Raw genomic sequence first — 26,046 nt, forward strand, 5'->3', positions numbered from 1 at the left:
CGACCCTCAGCGACCCCATGGACTGCAGCCCACCAGGCTCCTCCGTCTATGGGATTTTCCAGGCAAGGGTACTGGAGTGGGGTGCCATTGCCTTCTCCCAACTGAAAGTAGTATAACCCTAACACAAAAATTATTACATAAAGCAGTGTAATGATGGCCCAGAAGCATACCATATTCCTTACACCCTTACAAACTTAAAATCCAAAAAGAATGGACTGAAAAATAAAAGCCAACAAATACATGAATAAAATTACATCCCAATTTATAAATTACTAAGGGTTTCTGGTCTGACATGTAGGTGCTTATAAATCATTACCACCATTCTCACAACAAGAAAAAATCTGAACAAACTGAAAATTAACAATGGTTTTTAGATTTCCGCTCACACACGTGTCATTTTCATTTAAGACATATAACTAAAGGCAAAAAACCCAAAAGATAAATGATTTTGACTATCTCAAAACAAAATGTATTGCATACATAAAAATACTACGAACCAAATTAAAAAGCCAACTACTATCTAGGGAAAATTATGAAAATAGTCTTATTACATTTTTTTTAACAAAGCATCTAGGGAGAACATGAAGGATCGATTGCTTTGAGTATAAAATAAATGGGTTTAATTTTATGTACTATACCATGGACAACCAGAAGAATGTTTGGGGGGAAAAAAAGATATCAGCTCTCTTCAAAACTATCTTTAATTTAAGCTTTGGCAATTTCACATTAGACTTTAATATTAATCTAACAGCACTTACTTTAAATCACACATGAATGCTATAGTTCAGAAACGTCAACTCAATCCACATTTTTCTTATTTAGGCAGGCTACATTAATCAGCCATAAATGACTTTATCAGATCTTCTTAAATTAAAAACCATCAAAGAAAAAGATTACTTATATATCATAAATAAACTTTTCTTCAAATTATTACATTGTTTCAAATTCTGTCAAAATGTAATTAATAATCAATATGTAAAGTTCTACCTTGATGGATTTTACATTGGAAACAAACTTAAATCATAGTTGGAGCTTCCCAGTAAGAACAGCATTATTACAAATAATTTCTGCTACAATATCCTGGTCTCAGTTCTCATGACTAGACTCCTAATTTTCCCAAACTGTCCAAAAGAAAATGGGCTAAGAAACCTAAAATGGCAGTTAATATTTACACAAATACCTCTCCTACTTCATTCTGCCTTCTTCCCTCATTCTGTATTACATGTACATCTGGAAATTTCCTCAATAATTTTTTAGGACAAGATAAATGAATAATAAATGTGGAAAAAGTGTATAATATAACTGAAATTTAGAAAATCAACTGCATATATTTAACTATATTCAACACTATTTAAGTAAGACTTAGTATTCTTATTTAGAATTACCTCTCTTCTCAAAGAACATTTTTAAAAGAGAGTAACTCCATATGAGGATAGGGGAAGGTTAGGTGAAATGCAAAAGGTTTATGGAGTTCTTCAATTCTATCATCCTCAATTCGGGATTGGCAAACTCACGAAAAAATAAACTAAGTCTTAAAGGTACAGCTAAAACGTAAGTAAACAGAGCCCCTAACAAATGCAGCATCTTGGTCAAAATATTTTCACTGCCAATTAGGAAAATTAAAAGTCTTTATGCTTCATAAACATAAAAGCTACTATAATATGCAAATCAAAAATCACTGCTTATTCATGAACTTGTATATCACAATTTTATATCAAACCTTCAGCAATGTTAACCAATACTTAAGAATAGCATGCTAATGCAAGAAAAAAAGAAAAAGCAATAATATATGATCAAAGAGGTGATTGCACTAGAGTTTGTTTCTCACAGCCTCTATCACAAAGGCCTACCAAATTTTCTGATCGCAGAGTGGCAAATAATGTTGACCTGAGTTAAGAAAAAAAAAAAAAACCTTTGAAGCTGTGTAGGAGCCAAGAATTCTGTTCTTTGGGATTCTCATAATCCCAGCAATTAGTATAAAAGTACAACCTTTTCTATTCTATTCTACATCTGAGTGAAAAGAAAAAAGAAAAAATTGAAGTTCCTAAATTAAAATTAAGGATACAAAACAAGTGTTTTCCCTCTATTTGAGAAGATGACAATGAATCACTGTGGGAAAACTGACAATAAAGGAACTACCACAGAAAACTTATTCCATAGTGGAGAAATACATTTTTTTTCCTTCACTAGTTTGATCATCATTAATGTTTTTCAAAAAGAAAAGTACTTAGAATCTAAGGGGTAATTTTATACATATATGTGCGTACACACACACACACTGAAATTCCTCTCACAATCGTACCTTTAAACAGCAAAGTTGGCAAGGATCAGTAGGAAAGAGGGAAGGAAGTCTGGTCATGTTAGAAGGCCAGGGCTTTTCTATAATTTATATGAAAGTAAACAGATTTATACCTTTAAGAGAAAATAATGATATGAACTGATAGTGATTTTTACTTCATCCTAAGAGAGAAAAGAAACGAACAGCTAAACTGAATGTCAAATCTATAACTCATGTAACATCATCATTTATCTGAACCGTTAGACAAGTGTGATCCTTTGAGATAAGCCCATGGCAGGAAGAAATGTAAAGTCCAAACTACATTCAACCAGAAGACAACATCAAAGAGCAAGCAAATGTATTATTATCACTATTAATAACAACTTAAATTGTAGTTTTTACAGTTTACAAACCTTTTTATATTCTTTATACCATTTGAGGCTTAACTGTTCTTCCCAGTAACTCTGAGGACAGTAGAAATAAGCATCCTTCACATTAAATAAGTTCTATATTTATAAAACACTTAAAGTATGCTCAGTACACAGTCTGATACAGTAAGTTTAGAGATCATGATGACTTGCCATTGGTAGGGAAAGGTAGAGAACCATGTAAGAAACACTGGTTCAAGGGCAAAGCAGGGAAAGATTCTAAACAAGTTAAAAAAAACCAAAGGGAAGTGGTCATGTGCAAGACTAGATTATAACTTCTCACAGGGTTAATTAGTCACAGAGTTCCAACCAAGGGCAAAAGAAAAAAAGGCACATAATGACATCTCATGGATCAGACAGGTTCCTGGACAAGTTCACCCCAAGCCAAACGGAAACTATCATCACTAACAACTCCCCGGTTCAGAAGCAAAAGTCATACATACCCCTAATTTTCCTAGCTGGGAAACCTATTTTGAGACACTAAAATAGCATCACAAGTTTGCTTTTTTTCTGTTTTAACCTTCAAAACATGAAAAGAAGATATTTATGTTCTAGAGGACAAAAATGAATGGGTTTTATTCTTTCCTCTTCAACAAAATGAAGAAGTTGTCTACAAAAACATACCTTAAATCAGTCTTTCTAATCAGCTCTTCTATGGAGGAAACAATTGAACTGAGTTGGTTTCCCGCCAGATGTATAACACACTGGGAACACGCAACACTTTATTACAGAGATGGGTGTATATGATGAAATAAAAAAATGCTGGCAACTGGAAGCAGCTTTCTAACATTCAAATACAAAATAATCACGAATTTCTCAGTCATATTTAAGAACCATTGTGTCAAAACTGATTGCGGAACTAGTTTCAGTAAGACATAGGCAAAGCTAAAATTACTAACAAATACAAGGTTGAAGGAAGATTTTATTCATTTTATTTAACTCCAACAACTTAATTTACTCAAACCTCCAATATTCCTCTAAATACTCAAAATATATTTATCACTAAATTTTTAAGGTATTGTCCCTTTATATTACACATCTTAGAAATCTAAAGAACCATAAATAGTCCTAATTAATCACCAAGCTCTTTAGGAAAAAAAAAAAAAGAACAGCAATAGTGAGAATTTACAACTCTGGTTTGGTTTTTGTTGTTTTGATGTGGACCATTTTTAAAGTCTTTATTGAATTTGTTATAATACTGCTTCTGTTTTTTATGTTTTAGATTTTTGGCCCCCCAAAATGTGGAATCTTAGCTCCCCAACAAGGGATTGAACTCATACCCGCTGCATTGGAAGGCGAAGTCTTAACCACTGGACCATCAGTGAAGTCCCACAACTCTTTACTGAAGAATTTTTTGCATTATGATTTTAGTTACAATGTTCATGCTGTGCAACTAGCTTTTTTTTTTTTTAAGACTTTGTTTTTTTAAAGTTACCATTAACTAAAATACAAGTATACTGTAACAAGGTATTATTTTGAAAGTACAATAGCAACAGAAAACTTAATACAAGAGTCATTGTTTAAAGTATGGAGACTCAGATACTAACCTTTTGACTTATTTACCAGGAAAAAGAACTACATTGATCAGTTCATTTCCTATACTCTTTTGCTTCAAAGCATAGAGAGAATATATAACAGGAGGATGTTATCAATGAACCAATAACAGCCCTAAATTACATTCATTAATCAACTCAAGCATAATATATAATTAGAAATAAATATGCCAAGAGCTAGTCTGCACCTGCATAGCCCCTTTGCTTCATTCCGTAACCATACTGAGCAAAATTTTAAGGTATTTTCCAACTTAGACAACATATGATGAGTCTCTAAATTCGTTTGTGTGCTTAACTGTACAAATCACTTATTTTCAGCTATGTTACAAACTTAAATAAATAATGGAAACATATAAGGTGCTATGTGATAAGGTGACAATGGATGACTTCTAAATTCTACTGGAATTTAGAAAAACAGGCATTTCTTTTCCTCTAAATACAGTTTTAAATTGCTACATAAGTACCTTTTCAAATCACTATCTCCCAAAAGGAGAATCCAACAATTTCAATTAAAAGTGGTTGTTCCTCACAGCAGGGGAAGGAGAGCATGGGAGGGATTGAAAGAATAGCACTGACACATATATACTACCAGATAAAACAGACAGCTAGTGGGAAGCTGTTGTATAGTACAGGGAGCTCAGCTTGGCGCTCTGTGATGATGAGTGGGATTGGGGATGGAGGGGTGGAAGAGAGGCCCAAGAGGGAAGGGATTTATGTATACTTACAACTGGTTCACACTGTTGTACAGGGGAAACTAACATAATAATGAAGCAATTATTCTCCAATTTAAAAAAAAATGGTTGTCCCTGATATTTTATAGTACCCATAGGGATTCAGTACAACCTAACTACCTTTAGCAAGAATTATTTCATGCAAAGTTGAAAATCTGGTAACTATAATAATACTGTTCATCTTAAGGTAAACTAGGTCCATTTTCTGTTGATGCAACATAATGACCAGGCTTCCTAAGTGGCGCTAGTGGTAAAGAATCCTGCCAGTGCAGGAGATGCGGGCTTGATCCCTGGGTCAGGAAGGTCCCCTGGAGACGGAATGGCAACCCACTTCAATATTCTTGCCTGGGTAATCCCATGGACAGTGGAGCCTGGCGGCGCTATAGTTCCTGGGGTCACAAAGAGAAATGACTGAGCAACTGAGCACACACAATGATTACAGTTACTACTGGTATCAACATCCCTTAGAATTTCCTTCTCTACTGTTTTGCTTGCAATCGGGGTATTACAACAGGAATACAAAAAAGAAGCCTATGAAGAGGACTCATCCACCCACCCCAGCAAGGATGTGACCAATTAGTTCCAGAAGCACACTGACAGGAAAAATAGAAAGCTCTTCCAGAGTCAGAGACTTCACTGCCCAGTTTGAAAGAGCCTCCATTGGACTCAGCTGTATCTAAAGGGATGCAGTAAGAACTGGTTTCTTGAAGTTACAGTAAAATTGGTAACAAACAAAAGAATTAACTGACATCCACTTGAAACTTCAATGGGGACGTGAGGAGATCCAGCTATTGTGAATAAGACTTGCCTCTAACTTGGAACAAACAATTTACTAAGGGCCTGTGTGCAATACCATGCTAGAAATTATGAGCAAATAGAGAAAAAACAAAACATTATTTCACCCTTAAATTTATAATATTAGTTTTAGTTGTCAAATATAATTCAATTTATCCAACTTTATTACTTTCCCCTAAGTCAACCTAGGGACACACAATCAGAGATAACTAGGCCACCTGGCTTCCATTTCCAGCCAAGATGGAGTAACAAGGGATTTATCCTCCCACCTGAAACAACTGAAATACATAAAATATATAACAAAAGGCTTTCAGACACTGGACACTAGACAGGAAATCTGTATAGGATGGGGGTCACTGCAAGACAGAAAGAAAATGAAGTGAGTCATATGACTCTCCAAAGAGAGTTTCCAGGCTAGAGTACACAGAAGGGGATCTCAGAGCCCAAAAGTCTCCCTGAGTTAAGGGGCCAGGATTGGGAGTCCAGGGAGGCCAAGGCAGCTGGCTTATGCTGGGCAGAATACTAAAGAAGACAAAGCTGCAAGAAGAGAATTTTCAGCCAAGTACCAATCAGTGCATATGCATGAAGAAACTAACTGAGGCCACCCAAAATACACAGGTGGAAAATTTTCTGGGGTTCACTCAACCAGCATTCCCACTAGCCAGGGTGGGGAAATAAAATACACAGGGTACTGGGTGGAGTACTCTGAAAGGAACTGCAAGGTTACTGCCTCAGTGGTAGGGCAGAGTTAATCATATATTCTGATCCCATCTAACAAACATAAAAGCAACCTGAGAAAGATCATACTGTTTCTAAGAAACTTGAATGTGTCCCAAATCAAGGCTTACGAATATGTTTAAGAATGTGAAAATATCCAACACCTAAATACCAAGCATATAAAAAAGAAGGAAAATATGGTCCACAATGAAGAAAAAAGCAAACCAACAGAAAAATATTGAGAAAAGACACAGATGATAGAATCAGTAAACAAGAACATCAAAAGAGTCATTATAACAATATGTCATTTGTTCAACAAAATAAAGTAAACGCATGTTAAGGAGACAAACAGAAGTTCTTTGTTGCTGTTGTTTTTAAAGATCCAAAATGAACTTCTAGAAATGGAAAAAATAACTGAAATGAAAAATACACTGAATGGAACTAAAAGCAGAATTACACACACAAAAGAAAGGATTGGTGGATTGAAGACAAAGTAATTAAAAAATACCAAAAAGCAGAAAGACTGGGAAAAATAAATAAAATGTCATCAAACTGTTATGACAACTAAATGTAGACAATATATATATGTGACTTGAATTTTTGAAGGAAAAGAAGTACATAAAAAATTATATGAAGTATTTAATAGTAATGACCAAATTTTTCCAAATTTAATGAAAATTATAAACACACAAGTCCAATAAGCTCAACAAACCCAAAGCACAAGAGAAAAATCAAGAAACTACAGCAAGGCTTACCATCATTACTTAAAACTGAGTGAAAATCTTACAGGCAAAGGAAAACATATGAACAGCTGAACAAAGATAAGAACAATGACAGACTTCTCATCACACACAATGCAGGCCAAAAGGCAATGGAGCAACAGCTTTAAAGTACTGAAAGAAAAAAAATGTCAACCTACAATTCTATACCTAACAAAAATTTCTTATAAACATTAAGGTAAATACATACCTTTTAGACATACAAAAGCAAAAAGAGTTCATCACCAAGTAGACTTTCATTACAAGTAATTTCAAAAGACATCCTTGAGGATGAAGGAAGAGTACCAGATGGAAATCTGCACCTCCACAAAGGAATGGAAAGCATTAGGAATGATGCATGTATGAATAAGTTCTGTAAAAAAAAGTTTTAATCTTTTTAAAAGATAACTGATTGCTTAAAACAAAAATAACAACAACATATCATGCTTTGTTGTTGTTCAGTTGCCCAGTCATGTCCAACCTTTGCAACCCCATGGACTGCAACATGCCAGGTCTCCCTGTCCCTCACCATCTTCTGGAGTTTGCCCAAGTTCATGTTCACTGCATCAGTGATGCCATCCCGCTATCTCATCCTCTGACGCCCTCTTCTCCTCCTGCCCTCAATCTTTACCAGCATCAGGGACTTTTCCAATGAGTCATCTCATCACATCAGATGACCAAAATACTGGAGCCTCAGACAGAATACTGGAACTTCAGCATCAGTCCTCCCAGTGAATATTCAGGGTTGATCTCCCTTAAGATTAACTGGTTTGAACTCCTTGCTCTCCAAGGGACTTTCAGGAGTCTTCTCCAGCACCACAGTTCGAAGGCATCAATTTTTTGGCATTCTGCCTTTATGGTCCAGTTCTCACAACCATACGTGACCACCAGGAAGACCATAGCCTTGACTACATGGACCTTAATCAGCAGAGTAATGTCTCCACTTTTCAACATACTGTCTAGGTTTGTCATCACTTTCCTGACAAGAAGCAATCATCTTCTGATTTCATGCCAGCAGTCACCATCCACAATCATTTTGGAGCCCAAGAAGAGGAAATCTTCCACCTTTCTATCACTACTTCCACCCTTTTCCCTTCTATTTGCCATGTAGTAATGGGGCCAGTGGGCTTCCCTGGTGGCTCAATCAGTAAAGAATCTGCCTACAATGAGGGAGAGCTGGGTTCAATCCCTGGGTTAGGAAGATTACCTGGAGGAGGGCATGGCAACCCACTCCAGTCTTCTTGCCTGGAGAATCCCCATGGACAGAGGCGCCTGGCGGGCTACAGTCCATGGAGCCACAAAGAGTTGGACACAGCTGAATGACTAAGAACCAAGGCGCCAGATGCATGATCTTAGTTTTTTTTTAATATTTAGTCTTAAACCAGCTCTTTCACTCTCCTCTTTCACTCTCATCAAGAGGTTCTTTAGTTCTTCTTCTCTTTCTGTTATTAAGAGTGGTATCATCTGCATTATCTGAAGTTGTTGGTTTTTCTCCCACCTATTTTGATTCCAGCTTGTAACTCTTTCAGCCCAGCATTTCTCATGATGTGCCCAGCGTATAGGTTAAACAAACAGGGTGACAGCAGATAGCCTTGTCATACTCCTTTCTCAATCTTGAACCAATCAGTTGTTCCATAATGGTTTCTAACTGTTGCTTCTTTACCCACACAGAGGTTTCTAAGGAGACAGGTAAAATGGTCTTGTATTTCCATCTAAGAGCTTTCCACAGTTTGTCATGATCCACATAGTCAAAGGCTTTAGCACAGTCAAAATAAAGACAGGTATTTTTCTGAAATTTCCATTTTCTCTATAATCCAGTGAATGTTGGCAATTTGATCTGTAGTTCCTCTTCCTTTCCTAAACCCAGCTTGGACATCTGGAAGTTCTCAGTTCACATAATGCTGAAACCTAGCATGCAAGATTTTAAGCATGACCTTACTAGCATGGGAGATGAGTGCAACTATCCGATGGTTAGCACATTCTTTGGTACTACCTTTTTTGGGGACTGGGATGAGGATCGACATTTTCAAGTCCTGTGGCCACTGCTGGGCCTTCCAGATTTGCTGACATAAGGAATGCAAAACCTTGATGGCATTATCCTTTAGGGATCTGAATTGTTCTGCAGGAATTTCATCACATGCACTAGCTTTATTAATAGCAGTGTTTCTTAAGGCCCACTTGAGTTTGCACTCTACAATGTCTGGCTTTGGGTAACTAACCATACCATCATAATAATTCGGATCATTAAGATCTTTTTTTACATAGTTTGTGTATTCTTTCCATCTCTTCTTGATTTCTTCAGCAGCTACTAGGTCTCTACCATTTTGATCCTTTATCGTGCCCATCTTTGGGCAGAATGCTCCCCTGAGGTTTTCTATTTTCCTGAAGAGATCTCTAGTCTCTCCCCTTTTGTTGTTTTCTTTTATTACTAAGCATTGTTCATTGAAGAAGGCCTTCTTGTCTCTTCCAGCTTTTTTTTGGAACTCTGCGTTTAATTGGATGTGCCTTTCCCTCTCTCCCCTGCTTTTCACTTCTCTTCATTCTTCAGCTACTTGTAAAGCCTCCTCAGATAACCACTTTGCCTTCGTGCTTTTCTTTTTCTTTGAGATGGTTTTGTTAGCCACCTGCTTCACAATATTATGTACTTTGGCCACCTCATGCGAAGAGTTGACTCATTGGAAAAGACTCTGATGCTGGGAGGGATTGGGGGCAGGAGGAAAAGGGGACGACAGAGGATGAGATGGCTGGATGGCATCATCAACTCGATGGATGTGAGTCTGAGTGAACTCCGAGAGTTGGTGATGGACAGGGAGGCCTGGCGTGCTACGATTCATGGGGTCGCAAAGAGTCGGACACGACTGAGCGACTGAACTGAACACAATATTATGGACCTCTGTCTATAGTTCTTCAGGCACGTTGTTAATCAGATCTAGTCCCTTGAATCTATTCATTACTGCTACTACAAATTCAAATGGAATTTGATATAAGTCATACCTGGCTGGCCTAGTGTTTTTCCTGATTTTCTTTAGTTTAAGCTTGAATTTTGCCATGAGAAGCTGATGAGCTGAGCTACAGTCAGCTCCAGGTTTTGTTTTTGCTGACTAGTATACAACTTCTCCATCTTAGGCTACAAAGAACATGACCAATTTTATTTCGGTATTGATCATTTGGTGATGTCCATGTGTAAAGTCATCTCTTGTGTTGTATGAAAAGGGTATTTGCTATGACTAGTGTGTTCTCTTGGCAGAATTCAGTTAACCTTTGCCCTGCTTCATTTTGTTCTCCAAGGACAAGGCCTGTTACTCCAGGTATATCTTGACTTCGTACTTGAGCATTCCAGTTCCCAAAGATAAACAGAACATCTTTTTTAGGTGTTAGTTCTAGGAGGTCTTCTAGGTCTTCACAAAATTGATCAACTTCAGCTTCTCCAGCATCAGTGGTATGGGTATAGCCTTGGATTACTGTGATATTGAATGGCTTGCCTTGGAAATAAACTAAGATCATTCTGTTATTTTTGAGGTTGAACCAAGTACTGTTTATTTTGGACTCTTGTTGCTTATGAGAGCTACTCCATCTCATTTATGGGATTCTTGCCCACAGTAGTAGATACAATGGTCATCTGAATTAAATTCAACCATTCCTATCCATTTTAGTTTGCTGAGTCCTAGGATGCTGATGTTTACTCTTATCATCTCCTGTTTGATCATGTCCAATTTTCCTTGAGTCATGGACCTAACATTCCAGGTTCCCATACAATACTGTTCGTTGCAGCATAGGATTTTACTTTCATCACCAGACACATCCACAACTGAGTGTCGTATCTGCTTTGGCCCAGCCGCTTCATTCATTCTGGGGCTTTTGGTAATTCTCCTTCACTCTTCCCCAGTAGTATACTGGACAAGTTCAGACATGGGGGATTCATCTTTTGGTGTCATATCTTTTTGGCCTTTTATATAGTTCATGCAGAGGTTCTCATGGCAAGTATACTGGGGTGGTTTGTTATTCCCTCCTCCACTAGATCACATTTAGTCACAACACTCTACCATGAGCCATCCATCTTGGGTGGCCCTGCCTGGCATGGCTCATAGCCTCACTGAGTTACGCAAGCCTCTTCATCACAAGGAGGGATCCATGAAGGGCACAAAATGACACAAACAGATTAATATTATACTAAAAGAATGGGAAGGATACACTATGCTAAAACTAATCAAAACTGAAGTGACTAAATTAATAACAGACCAAGTAGGTTTCAGAGCAAAGAATATCACTAAGGATAAAGAGCATCATCTCATAAATGAAGAAGGGGTTAATTAATCAAGAAGATATGACAGTCCTAACATTCATGCAACTAATCACAGTAGTTCAAAACACATGAAGTGAAAAGTAACAGAACTCTAAGGAGAAATAAACCCACAGTCACCACCAGAGACTTCAAAATCCCTCCCTATATAACTGATGAAAGGAGTAGGCAGAAAGAAAATCAAGGATACAGAAGATACAGAAGACTGGAACAACTTGACCTGATAGTTATAGTGTACTCCACCCTGTAACAACGGGATATACATTTCTCATGTTCACAAAGAACATTAATCAAGACAGTTTATATTCTGAGTCACAAAATATCTGAAAGGATTCAAAAGATTCAAATGTATGCCCCCATCTTTCATAGTACACAGCCACAAATGTTAAAGTGACTGCCAGCTAAAAAAACCCATTTTCCACTCCCCCCATCACCCTTGCATAGAGATTGTAACTAGTCCTCATCCATGGCTTCCCTGGTGGCTCTGTGGTAAAGAATCCGCCTGCAAATGCAGGAGATACAGGTTCCATCCCTGCTTTGCAAAGATCCCTTGGAGAAGGAAATGGCAACCCACTCCAGTATTCTTGCCTGGGAAATCCCATGGACTGAGGAGCCTAGTGGGCCAGTCCATGGGGTCATAACAGAGTCGGACAAGACTCAGCAACTAAAACAACAACAAAACTCATCAACAGATTGAGGGTAAAAGAGGTCAAAAAAGTTGAGAAAGGGGCACCGCCTCACCTTTCTCTTGCCTCTTCCCCAGGCTGACATCAGAGAACTCCAAACCAGAGGGGATGGTATAACTAATAACAGAAAGTACCCAAGACCTTGAATAACTCATGAAGAGGAAAACCATCCACCAAAATGATCACCTAAAACATGATGGGGAAAAAAGAGTCATTTACTATGTTTAGCCAATAAAATTGTGGACTTTGTTATAAAAACAGCTATCATTACTCTAACTCAGGAAGCTTCTAAAGAGCTTTATGCAGAGGAGTGACATGATTTTTTTACATTTCAAAAGGCTCACCAAGCTGTTATATTAAGAATAGTCTGTAGGGAGGCCAAGTGCAGAATCAAACAGACTAGTTAAGACATGGCAGTGATCTAGGGAAGAGACTATAGTATCCTGAATTAGGGTGATAAGAGTGGAAGTGCTTAGTAGTAGTCATATTCTAGAAATATTTTGAAGGTAAAGCTAACAAGATATTTCTGAAAGATTAGATGTAGAGTGTGAGAAAAGAAAAGTCAAGTTAACTAGCAAATGGAGGGATAGAGCTGCTATCAACTGAAATAAAGGTCAGATAAAATTATTGGGGGGGTGTAGGGGGGTACTAAGGCATTGTGCAGAAACACCAGAAGATTCGTTTTGGCCACACTGAATTTAAGTCTATTAATTGTTCAAGTGGGCAACTCAGTTACATGAATCTACACAAATCTAATGTTTAGGAAACAAGTCTCAACTTTAGAAGTTGTCAGCACACAGGTCATCAGCTAAGGAAGAGTAAAGAGGAGTTTCAAGGATTCAGCCCTTTGGTATTCTTATGTTAAGGGGTTGAAGAGAGTACTAAAAAAGAAGCTAACACAAGAGACAGAGAAATGACCCACCGAGGGGGGGAAGAAAGCTAAGAGTTTGATATATTGGAAGCCAAGTGAAGAAAATTGCTCAAAAGGAGGAAGTGATCAACTGTGTCAAATTCTCCTGACTGGTCAAGTAAGAGGAAGACCAAAAACTGACTGTAGGACTTAGGGAAGTCGCTGATGATTGTGGCAATTAGCAACAGTGAAAATAGACAATTTTTAAGTTTTACTGCTAAGGGAAGCTGAAATACAAAACAAACATTGGCTGAGAAAGAGGAGTCAAGAGAAAAATATCATTTTATTTTTGGTTGGGAGAAGTAACAGCATGTTTACATGTTAATGAGAAGAATCCAGCAGAAAGGGAGGAAATGATGACTACAGGAGAATGAGGGAAAACTTCTGGAATTACATCTTTAAATAGATGAGGAAACAGTATCAGGTACACAAGTGGTCCAATAGGCAGTTAATCTATAATTAACAGGCAGAAAGGCAAAGTATATAAACACAGTTACTAGTAGTTGGCCAGATAATTATAAATAACTGGACTATAGTGAACCATGATTATAAAGTCCATCTATAGAAACATCTCTCAAAAGTAGTCATTCTGGAGAGCAGTATTTGGATACTTATTATTTCAACTTCACTAAGTACCCAAAAAGCTCTTAGAAGGCTTAGAGAGGTAGAGAGACAGCCTAGCATCACTTTAATTGAAATCAACCATTTCAGTTGACTGACTACTCTATGGCACTAGATATCCTATCTGGGACTCATAAGTGAGACACCAATTAGCAACTCTAGAATAACAGCATTCCAATTAAATTGTTAAGTCTTTTAAACAGTAACTACTGTAAACTTTGCAAACAATTTTATAAGTAGAGAAATCTATCATTCTTAGGAACATTTTACAAGTATGTACGGTTTCAGGTGGGCTTTCCTGATGTGGTAAAGAACCTGCCTGCCAATTAGGAGACATGGGTTCAATGCCTGGATAGAGAAGATCCCCTGGAGAAGGAGGCAACCCACTCCAGTATTCTTGCCTGGGAAATTCCATGGACAGAGGAGCCCGGTAGGCTATAGCCCACGGGGTTACAAAGCGTCAGACACAACTTAGTGACTAAACAAGAAAAACAGTGGCACTTGTAAAACCTACCAAATTCCAAAGAGGTAAGTCCCAAGCTTGGCCCTGGAAGTTAGTTCATTAGTTAAGGGGGGTTTCAAGAACATAGAGATTAACATACTTTTGACCAATGAAGACAGCTACATAATCCATTCTGAGTTACTGTCTTCATTGAAAACATTAGGTCCTAAAGCATTCATTTATTTAGTGGTCTTACAAGCATATGAACAAAAAATATTATTTTAAATGCTTAGGTCCTATAAAAAATAAAGTTATCAAGCACATAATTCTGATATTTATATAACACAAGTTTCATTGACTGTTCCATCAGTCAAAATTAACAATAGTGTGCTCTTGACACTCAGAAATAACTACTTAGAAAAAGCAACAAATTCTGACAAGCAGAGTTCTAACAGCTAAGTAACTAAGCAGTAACTAAGTAAATTTTCATTTTGACTCCATGTTATTTTCTATACATTAGAAAAATTAAGTTTGTATACATTTTAATACTTTTCTCAATGTAATACCCACATTAATAAGTTTGTAATGTAACACCCACATTAATATTAATGTGCTTGCATCCTAAATTTAACTCACAAGTTACATGTTGTAATAAGTTAATATTAAAAACAAAAAACACACTCACTCCATTAAATATAAACCATCTACTGCAAATCAGTGATTCTTACCATTAAGGGGATTGTGTACTCCTTTGCAAATCTGATAAAAGATATGTATATAATTTCAGGGAATTCATAGATGCCTTGAAGCCTATATATGAGTCCCTAAGACCAAAAGAATCTCTGATTAGTGGAAAATAATGGAGTCCAAAATTTATCCCAGAACATATGAAAACTTAATATGTGACTAAAACAAGAACTGTAACATACAGAGGAGGAAAAAAAAGATGAATTATTAATATAATATTTGCCATAAGTGGCCATTCACTGAGAGAAATTACAATAAACATATGCTTTAAAGAGCTAAATATAAAAATATAAGCTATAAAACACTAACAAAATATAGAGAATAAGAACATAATCTTGGTTGGGGGAAGACTTCTCAAGCAATGTAAGGCACCTACTTGCCTAAATTGATAGATCTGACTGCATAAAATTTTTAACCTCCAGACACCATAAAGTCAAGGGACAAATGACAGACCTGGAGAAAAACAGATACAAGACACAACAGATAAATGATTACTACATCTAACATCCGTTTTAAACCCTAAAAATTGGTAAGATGAAACACTGCCCAACAGACATGAAAATGAACATATAAATTATGTTCAACTTAATTAGAAGTCAAGGAAACATAAACTGATACAATAACATACCATTTCACAGCTTTAGAAAAAAATTAAAAGCTAGCAAAAATTAAGAGCTGACAATATCCTGCACTTGTGCGTAGGCTGACAGTTGGGAAATAAATTTTCAGGGAAGTAACAGATTTTAAAATCTGTTAAATTACAATATATATATCTATCTTTTGTCTCAGTAATCCCTTATTAGAATTTATTCTACTGAAAATAGTACCAACAAATAAAGAATTAAATAAACTAATATAAGCATGTTTCTTGTAACACTGTTTTATAATATCAAGAAATAAAACAGTTAAAAAAAAAAGTGAGTGAAGGGGGATAAACTGAATCTTCATTATTGGCATAATGGCTTAAGAATTTATGACTCATGCATACTGTAGAATGTTATACAGCTATTAAAATGAGTAAGTCAAATTTATATTTTTTGACCTGGAAAGATGTTCTGTGACATTAAATGAAAAAAGCAAGATGCAAAGCCAGTATTACGTATACTGTCATTCAATATTCATTGGAAAAAAAAATAACTCTATTATGTGACACTGGTTTTTAGGAATTCCTGTTGATATACTTAATGATGTTTAAGTTTTTCTTTTTTTTTAAGCCATAAATGCAAAATTTAATAAATTTGACAACACTTTAAGTCATAATTCTGTGTGACAGATGACACCACAAAAGTTTCTGTAAAGTGAAAATTGTGTAAGTTTTTCTGATGGCAAAATAAAAATGCTTTTATTGTTTGCAATTTTACACTTACAGAAAATAACTATCTTTTTTTTTTCCCCGTAGCAAAAGAAAGCTATCTATTTCAGTCCTTTCATTAGATAATATAATTATGTTCATTACATGGGTATAAACAAGCAACAGACATTACACTAAACTAATTCCTTTGTGTCAGAAATTGAATTTTCTAAAAATGATATTCATTCTTAGCAATAAATGCAATTAAACATTGGTGCTAGTTTAAAAATTCTATTCAAACCACTACATCTTAGTGTACTGTCAATATAAAGTCCCAAGCAGCCTGGTATAATTAAAGGGGAACTTGATTTGAAATCAGACATACCTGGGTTCAAATACTGACTTTGCCACTTACTAGGTATGTGGTCAACTTATATAACTTTTGAACTTGTTCCTGCATCTGTAAAAATGGCTTTCTATAGTGTTCTTGGAAGATCAAATAAGAATAGCAAAAATGAAAGGGCCTAGTAGAGTCTGATTGTCAAAATATGCCTCCTTCTGTGTTCCTTTTTCCTAAGGAAGATTACTGACATCTGCTTTAGTACAGGCCGTTTCATAAGATGTTTTTTAAGTCAAAAGACTGCTGATGTGAAGCTATACATTTTATTTGTCATAATTTTACATCTGGAAAAGAAGATGGCAACCACTCCAGTATTCTTGCTTGGAGCATTCCATGGACAGAGGAGTGTGGCAGGTTTACAGTCCATGGGGTCTCAAAGAGTCAAATATGACTTAGCAACTATCACTCAATCAATTCCACATCTCTATTATTAGCTCCTTCTAGCTTTTTGTACATTGGAGAAGGAAATGGCAACCCATTCCAGTATTCTTGCCTGGAGAATCCCAGGGACGACAGAGGAGCCTAGTGGGCTGCCGTCTATGGGGTCACACAGAGTTGGACACGACTAAAGCGACTTAGCAGCAGCAGCAGCAGCAACTTTTTGTAAGAGTCTCCTTTTCAAGAATTATTTCATTTATTCCATATTTACTATTTCTAACAAAATGTAAGAGTTTCTTTCTTGTAAAAAGTCTTAAAGAAACACGTTATCTACCGAGCCACTTACCTGTGGCTTTCTTTCTACATTTTTAAAATCATTCAGGTTGTGCCTATAGAAAACAACTTAAATTATTATGGGAAAAAATGTTAGACAAGGAAGGAAAATTAAAATTTGAAGTTATCCCAACCCACCATAATATGTATAAGAAGTTCAAAGAGCAATACAACAAAGAATAAATATAAATTTTAATTTAATATAACTTTCAACTTTCTTGGAGTCTTTTTTTTTCTGTAAAGCTGGATCATTAACCAGACTAGAATGCTGCTAAACGGGTACAAACAAAAAGAGTATATTGGCCAACCTTCAAAATTTAAAGTGAATATTTTTCCATTGTATACTATACATATTAATAAAATCATAGTAAATAAATTTGATATCTGTTCAAAATTATACAGGGCAAGTTTTACCTTAGAGTTGAAGAGTGGAATTATCCCTATCTTCAAATTTATTTGCACTTGTTAATTTATTTGATGTTCTTTGATAAACTGCACTTTAAAATTGTTTTTTCAAAGTATCAAAATTGCAAATGGCTAGCTACTATTTGTAATATTACAATTATTTTCTGATAGATTTTTCCAAAATATTAATCATAACAGCAGCATATGTTACTTCTAAGTCTAAATTATAAAGCTCCTATTTTATTGTTTGCATTTCAAAACTTATTTTAAATGATGTGGCAGTGAAAGTGTATAAAATATACTTACTAAACATTATTTTCCACATTCAAATTAGAGCCTCTTGGGCTGATTTTTAAGTGCCATGTACATTTTAAAATCAAAATGTATTGCTGACATTCTTTTAACACTCCCTCCCCGTTCACTCTTCCCAAATGCCACAGTTCCTTACTGCTCCGAAAGTACTTATCTGTGCATTCGTCTGGTCTTTCACAACAGCACACTCCAACTGTTTGTACTTCAGATCTCTCTCTCAATTAAAGTAACAAATGTTAACTCTTTAAGGTACTTAACCATACGGTAAACTTGCTGCACTCTTCCTTTCGTTAACTTTAAATCTCATTATAGCAATTTCCCCTCAACCTTTCCTCCCCCTTCTAAATTCACTACACCAACATTGCTGCGAAGCAACATGCACATACAACTCCTTTCTTAAGCTCAAAATACCAGTTTAGCGCCACTAAAAAAGAATTAAAATGCCTGGTTACCTCGTTTCAGAACCTCATGGGAGCTTTTTAATTGCTTTCCTGTTCTACCTGAACAGTCTATTTCTCTCGTCAGTTGCGCGGTCCCTTGCTGCCCCCAGCACGAGTGCAACTCACTACAATGTGTTTCTTTTACACACCATCATTCCAGTATCTCCCCTCCATTTCAGCGCATCTGTCCCTTCGCGAACCTCCCCATTCCCAAAAGATTTAGTATCCAGGTGCCCACATATCAAATTAGAATACCCCTTGCCTGGAACTGCTGGAGCTTTCACTATGACTTCCAAGAGAACAGGCAAGCCTGACCGTTTCGGTCTCCTCCAACTGTCAGTACTGACTCTCCAACGAATTCGATATTCTCTTGCTTTCTCCCCGTGGCAACCCTTTGGCTCGGGGAAGTCCAACCTTGCAACCTCTGCCCCTTGACCTCGTGAGCCCAGCATACCACCCAAGCTTAATTCACACCATTCCTGGGGCTTGTGTTCTCTTTCAGCCTCCAGCCTCCAAGCCAGATTATCAGGTTAGATAAACGCCCACTTGCTGGGCTTGCAGTGCCTCCCCATCCTGGCCCCTTCCACATACCACTCAGCCCGGAGTGACCCGGCTACTCACCTAGCTTCGACCGGGACTCCTCCAGTTTCTGGATCTGGTTCTCCAAGAAGAGCATCGCCACCGCGAAGGCCACCACCGCCAGCAGCTGCAACTTGGGCGGCATCATAATCCTGAGGAGCCCCATGAAACCCGCTGCTCGGGATCAAGACATACCGCGGGGGGTGGGGATCGGGGCCCCGGGGGCGAGGGAGACGCCGGGAGGAGCCCACGGAGCCGGGAGAAAAGCAAGAAGAGCGCGACAGCGAGAGAACCACCGCAACGACCCCCCTTCTCGCGTCCCCAGTCCCCCGCCCCCAGGCGCCAGCAGCAACGCCGCCGGTGCCCGCTTCTCCTCGACCGACTCCACGGCCGACTCCCTTCAAAAGCCCATGCAGCAAACACAGCGCGAAGCAGCTGCCGGGCTCTCGCCTCCTTGTACTGCCTCAGTCCCCGACCCCCGCGCCCGCCTGCCTAACCGCCTCCTTCTCTTCCTTCCTTCCCTCCCTCCTTTGCTCGCGGCCGCGCGCTTCTCCGCCAGCGCTGCGGCTGCGGCTGCGCCGCCCTCGGCCCCGCCCCCTACCCATCCCTCTCCGCCTCCACGCGCACGCCTCCACGTACGCTGCTCGGCAACCAGAGGCTCCGCCCCCTACTCCCTTTCGGTTGAGCTTATTGGACCGAAGAACTCCAGCGCTTTGCTCTTGGTGCGTGTCACGGTTGGTTTCCTTTGCCGTAGGTGTCAACCAAATCGGCATTCGATTGGGTAAACTTGGAGAAGGAGGCAGGCCGAAACTGGCGAAGGCGGGGCTTCTTGACTGCTTAAGGAAATGTCGTGAATGAAAGGAAGGAGCCCGGGAAGCACAGATTTGAGGAGTTTAGGGAGATGCCTGATGTGAGTTATCGAAAGGACCCAGTGACTTCATATTTACATCAAGTGTAAAGTTTTTGCTCACCTTTAAGCTTACATATGCCCGTAGTTAATGCCCGTCTCCTCAGAATAAGAGACTTGATGGCAGCGGCCTTTAGCAGCCTGTTTTGGATCAGGCACTGGAGTAGACGCCCCTAGCAGAGGGGTCTTCTGAGCAGCCGGAGACCTACCGAAGGCGGCAGTGATGGCGGCCCGGCGGGATGGATGGCTTGGCCCGGCGTTTGGGCTGCGACTGCTGCTGGCGACCGTGCTTCAAACGGTGAGTGGAGGTCACCTCTGCTGCAGCCCCAGGGCGAGCGACAGGAATTGCGCTAAGGAAGACGGAATATTCGGTCCCTTTTGGGAGACACAGCTGAAACGGGTGGGCTCCCCCGGCGGTTGCTGCTGCCGGCGTGCGACGTGGCTTTATTCCGCGTTTGACGATTATCTTTCCCCGCCCTGGGTTTCTAGCAGTTCCTTCTTCTGACCTGAGACTCTCTTGAGTACGATCTGTAAGACACGCTGTAAAAGCGGGGGGTCGGGGGTGGGAAAGGCACTAAGTTTTGCAAAGATGTGAGGATTGTTTTTAAATTGGCAGAAATGCAAGGAACTGCCGTCTTTATGACAAAGCTTCCAGAGGAAAGCCCTCAAGTCTTTGGTCCAGGGTACACTTCCTTTTTACTGTCAATTTTCTGTCATTTGTTTGTGGTAAGTCACTCTTAGTCTTTTACTTCTGTTCTCTGGCACTCACAAGACCGCTGGGTACGCCTCAGTATCATTTGTGGTTTTTAAACAACACTGTTGCAATAAAAGGAACTAGTCCATACTAAAACATAATTTATTCTTGAAATTGATTTTCTAAAATGATAGTGCTCATCTCGCTTAAAATCGATCGTTGTCTAACCAAGTTTTTTTTTTTTTTTCCGCTTTTATCCATTAACAGAAGAGATACCTTCTTTATATTTGAATGGGGAGAGACTAGTTTCGACGTATTTTCCTGTTCACTCACAAATGACTTATTAGAAGTTTTTAGTTCGTTTAACTGTGAATAATAGAACTTTTTAATAGGCACCATACTTGGAGTTTTTACAAGTGTCTTTTATCAGCCTAATTTTTCAAGTGTTCTCTGTATTGAGTCTGCTGAATATTCTCTTAGAAATCTGGTTTAATTAATTTATTCAAGGTTTGGAGGATTGAGGGTCTATAGGGAAGGCCTCCACAAACACCTGGGCTTTTCTTTCATTAAGGAGTTTAAAGATCTTGCCTATTTACTTTTACAGCCTTACCTAAGCTAAAAGGTGGACTCTTTACTTCTCTCATTAACTTTATACTACTTCATTATTCAGTCATTTGGTGCCTTAGAAATTACTGGAAGACCCCTTTCTAAACTTTGTACTCAAGAATATTTTGTCAGTCTTAGATAATTTGTATTCACCACCATGAAAAGATAAAGAGTAACATTTCAAGTTGACTTCTTCTGATCTCATTATCTCTTTAACTGTTTGATTATCTGTGGCTGTGTAAGCACCCCCTATACTTAGTGGCTTGAAATAATGATTTCTCATGATTCTATGTGTTGAGCAGTTTCTGTGTTGATTTCCTTTGGCCTCATTTATACCTTCCCTGGTGGCTCACACGGTAACGCTTCTGTCTACAATGCGGGAGACCTGGGTTAGATCCCTGGGTCGTAGGTCAGGAAGATTCCCTGGAGAAGGAAATGGGAACCCACTCCAGTACTTTTGCCTAGAAAATCCCGCGGACGGAGGAGCCTGGTGCAGGCTACCGTCCATGGGGTCGCAAAGAGTCGGAAATGACTGAGCGACTTCACTTTCTTTCATTTACACCGCTGTACTGAGCCAGTAGGTCAGCTGAACTACTGGCTAGGGTTCTAGATGGCTTCATACTTAGTGGTGCTGTCAGCTAGGGTGACTTAGGTCTACTCCATGTGACCTCTCATTCTCCAGTAAGGCCAGACACAGAGCAAAAGCGGCATTGCCTCATGAAGCCTAGCGTCAGAAATCCCATATATCACTTCCACACCACAATATTTGCCAAAGCAAACAAGACCAATCTGGATTGCAAGGGTAGGGAAATAGATTCCATCTCTGCATGAGAAGAGTGACATAGTCACATTGCAAAGAAGCATACATACCAAGGTAGGAGGAATTTATGGTTATTAAACAATCTTTCAAAGTGATCCTCCACAGAATTCATGCCAAAGAAATTTGGGTGTCATCTTCGACTCCTACCTTTTCTTACAGACCTTACATCCAGGTAATTATCAAATCTTGTTGATTTTACTTCCTAAATAACTCTCAAGTTCATCCACTTATAAGTAATCCTTCATTTAGGCCACCAACCTCTCTTTCCTTATATTATAGAAAATTTAACAAACTTTTTTTTAAGAACATACTTATCTATTTATTTGTCTGCCTCGGATCTTACTTGCTGGATGAGGGCCCAGCAGTTGAGGTGCCCTAATGGGCCCAGTTGCTCCTTGGGATGTGGGATCTTAGTCACCTCACTAGGAATCTAACCCAAGTGCCCCACATTGCAGGGCAGATTCTTGAATCTCTGGACCATCAGGGAAGTCCTTAGAAAACTTATAAACTTAGGCCTAACGGAAAAGCTTATGACATTTTGATTCTACTTATTTGTCTTAGTATGAATAGAATGCTAGGTTTCTAATTTAAAAAAAAATAGATATGCAAACAAGCAATAAAGGTTTACTGTATAGCGCAGGGAACTATAGTCAATATCTTATAATAGTCTATAATGGAAAATAACCTGAAAAATAATATATGTGTGTGTGTATTTTTATATATATATATCTAAAGAACTGAATCACCTTGCTGTGCACCCGAAACACTGTAAGTCAACTATACTTCAATAAAATATATTATTAAGAGAAAAATAGAGTTAATAGCAGCTCATGGTTATCAGCATTCCAATGAGGTGACAACTGGGAGGATATAAAATTATTTAATCTGAAAATACATTCTGAGTATGCTTAAGCATTAAAAAAAAAAGCATAGCCTAAGGGAGCTGTTTTCTATAGTCTCCTAGAACTAAGTGGTATTCACTTTTTTGTTCTGCTCAAACATAATGTTACTTTATTCAGAAAGGTCCTGTACTGAAAGCAGTCAGTATAAAGTGATTTTCTGTATCACTTATTCTAAGACACCACACTCCATCCCCTTTTCTTCACAAATTATCACCTGGATTGGTCTTATTTCAGTTAGTGTCATAACTGTCAGTGTGTTTATTGTTTTTAGTGGTACATACAATAATGCCACATCGTGGATTCTGTGAAAGGTGGTAATAACAGTGGTTAAGGTTTTGAGGGCAGGCTGGAATTAAAGCTTTCGTTTCCTTCTTTATAAGGTAAGGATGATACCTCCTTTTTCATAGGAGGATAAGATTAAATGAAATAATGATGTAAAGTGTTTAGCAACACTTGACAAAGTATCTGGTGCCTTGTAAGAGCTTGTCATTATGGCTTGTCATAATGTTTCTGGTACTTATTTTCTTGGGGCTCATCTGTAAACCCATGTATTTGCTTTCATCTCAGATTTGAATCTTTTCAGAATTACTATGTGAGAACCCTGTGAGTTTTCTGAGTAAAGAGACAACTAATCATGTGAATGTATAAGTGTAGTAAAATGTATAGCAATACCAGACTTTTGCCCAAAGAGGTAATGTTGCATTACAGTTATTACAGTTTCTCTGCCAACAACCCTCATGTTTTTAAAGAACTCAATAACACCAGAAAAATAAATGAATAACGCATAGTCTCTTAGCCTGTCAATCCTACTTAGAATTGCAGAAAGTTGTAAATGTTAAGTGGTTATCCCAATTTGAGTTATCCCACCCTGTCCTTAAAATCCATGTCTTTCTTACAAGGGTGGCTAATTATTATAAAATTTAGGGGAATTCCCTGGTCATCCAGGCTTCCGTGCTTTCACTGCCAAGGGCACGGTTCAGTCCTTGGTTGGAGAACTAAGATTCCATAAGCACTGTGGCAGAGCCAAAAATAACAACAGTAAAACAAAGCATAAAATGTAATATTTGACCTTACTGTGTACATTTAAATGCTATTCAGTTAGTTTTATGTAATAAAAAGATGGGTGGGTGTAATTTATTGTTGAACTCTCCTATATTATTTAGCATTTTCTACTTATAAAGTGCTTTAAAATATGTTCTGATGTTCTTATTTGAGTCAAAGCCTTAAGTCTGCAAAAAACGAATTATAGTATAAAAAAAGATTCACTCATGAAATTCACGATACCTTCTATCTCCCCCACACTTAGCTCTGCTGCTGCTGCTAAGTCGCTTCAGTCATGTCCAACTCTGTGCGACCCCATAGACAGCAGCCCACCAGGCTCCTCTGTGCATGGGATTTTCCAGGCAAGAACACTGGAGTGGGGTGCTGTTGCCTTCTCCGTCACTTATCTCTAACCTGTGAGTACTTAATAAATGTTAGAATTATTCCTACCTTCCACTGTGAAAACAAAAACACTATTTATATTTAAATCATTATAATAGACATGGGTTAGAGATAAATGTCTATTATAATGATTTAAATATAAATAGTGTTTTTGTTTTCACAGTGGAAGGTAGGAGTAATTCTAACATTTATTAAGTACTCACTGTGTACTGGACAAGATACTAGATGCTTTCTGTACTTTTTCTCCTTTAATCCTCCAAACTCTGTGAAGTAAGTGGTTGTTATTCCTATTCAGAAATTCAGAAATAAGGTTGCTCTGAGTTGGTATTTGAATCAGGATGTCAACAGACTCAAATACGTTTTGCATGTTCACTCTACCTGTCAGTTGGTGCTCAGTAAATGCCAGAATAAAACCAAGTATTATAATCCCATGATTTTTCATTTGAGATTCTTGTTTTATAAAACATGCTTTGGTAACAGTTTCTTACATTTGTTTAGCAGTTCACTGTTTCAAAGTGATGTCACTTTTATTGCCTGTTTCAGTTACCATGGCTGGAAAACAGATCACCCTGAAATTTGGTGGTATAAAACCATTGTTTATTTTGCTTTCAGATTCTATGGGTTAGCAATTCAGACAGGCACGACAGCGTGGCTGTATGTTCCACGGTGTCACAGACCTCAGCCTGAGACTAAAGACTAAAGCGTGAAGGCTTTTTACTCACACATCTAGTAGGTGATGCTGTTTGTCAGCTGGAGGCCTCAGTTGTTCTCTGCATGGGCCTCTCCACATTCTCTCTGTAGTTTAGGCTATCTTACAGCATGGTGGCTAAAAGTTGAGTATTTTAGAGAAACAGACACGGCACCTGCAAGCCCTAGTCAAGCAGAGATGGCTTCCTTTTTTATGGCCTACCTTCAGAAATCACGTAATTATCACTTCTTGACACTCTGTCAGAATAGTCACAAGCCCCTGCCAGTCACATTTGGGATGATGTATATATTTTGGTGTGGCCATCTTTGGAGAAATAGAAATTAACCTGTGAAATAGATCAAGCAGATCACTTTACAAGTAAATAAACTGTATTCAAAGTATTAGTATAGGAGCAAGGGTCTTAGGTCCTTCTGGCTAGACTGGTATACTTGATCTATTTTGATACATTATGATACATACTGCACCCTATTACTTACCTAAGGTAAAGGATGTTTGTATAAGCTATCAAATTAGGATGTTGACTTAATGTAAGGCCAGTGGGATGATTAGCATTTTGGAGGAGTATGCCAGCAATAGTTAAAGTTTTTTTACAGTGAGATATGCCATTTGGTTTTATCAGCTTGATTAGTTAGCTGGTGGGCCAAATCCAGCAAGCGTTGTTTTTGTAAGTGAAGTTTTATTGGAACACAGACACACATTCATTTATTACTGTCTGTGACTGTAGCTGAGTTGAGTAGTTCCAACAGAAACTGTATAGCCACCCAAGTGAAAGTGAAGTCGCTCAGTCGTGTCTGACTCTTTGTGACCGCAGGGACCTGTAGCCCACCAGCCTCCTCCGTCCATGGGATTCTCCAGGCAAGA

General features: G+C 38.2%; 2 protein-coding genes across 7 annotated transcripts in view; one reads left to right on the top strand and one right to left on the bottom strand.

The window, feature by feature from the left end:
- The window catches only part of HS2ST1 (heparan sulfate 2-O-sulfotransferase 1), a 189,237-nt gene extending 169,561 nt beyond the window's left edge, over positions 1–19,676 (bottom strand). Inside the window, exon 1 of one of the 6 annotated variants that reach the window (XM_061411384.1) lies at positions 19,147–19,676. In XM_061411384.1, the coding sequence (XP_061267368.1) occupies positions 19,147–19,270 (124 nt within the window). In that variant the 5' untranslated portion in view covers positions 19,271–19,676. The other 5 variants (XM_061411383.1, XM_061411381.1, XM_061411382.1 and 2 more) reach the window with 5 other exon arrangements.
- A 190-nt stretch (positions 19,677–19,866) lies between these two features.
- Positions 19,867–26,046, top strand: part of SELENOF (selenoprotein F) — a 43,801-nt gene continuing 37,621 nt past the window's right edge. Inside the window, exon 1 of the mRNA XM_061411388.1 lies at positions 19,867–20,309. Coding sequence (XP_061267372.1) covers positions 20,235–20,309 — 75 coding nt within the window. The 5' untranslated portion in view covers positions 19,867–20,234. The remainder of the gene's footprint in view (positions 20,310–26,046) is intronic.

This window comes from Bos javanicus, chromosome 3 (genome assembly GCF_032452875.1).
Source record: "Bos javanicus breed banteng chromosome 3, ARS-OSU_banteng_1.0, whole genome shotgun sequence".
NCBI classification, from domain to species: domain Eukaryota; kingdom Metazoa; phylum Chordata; class Mammalia; order Artiodactyla; family Bovidae; genus Bos; species Bos javanicus.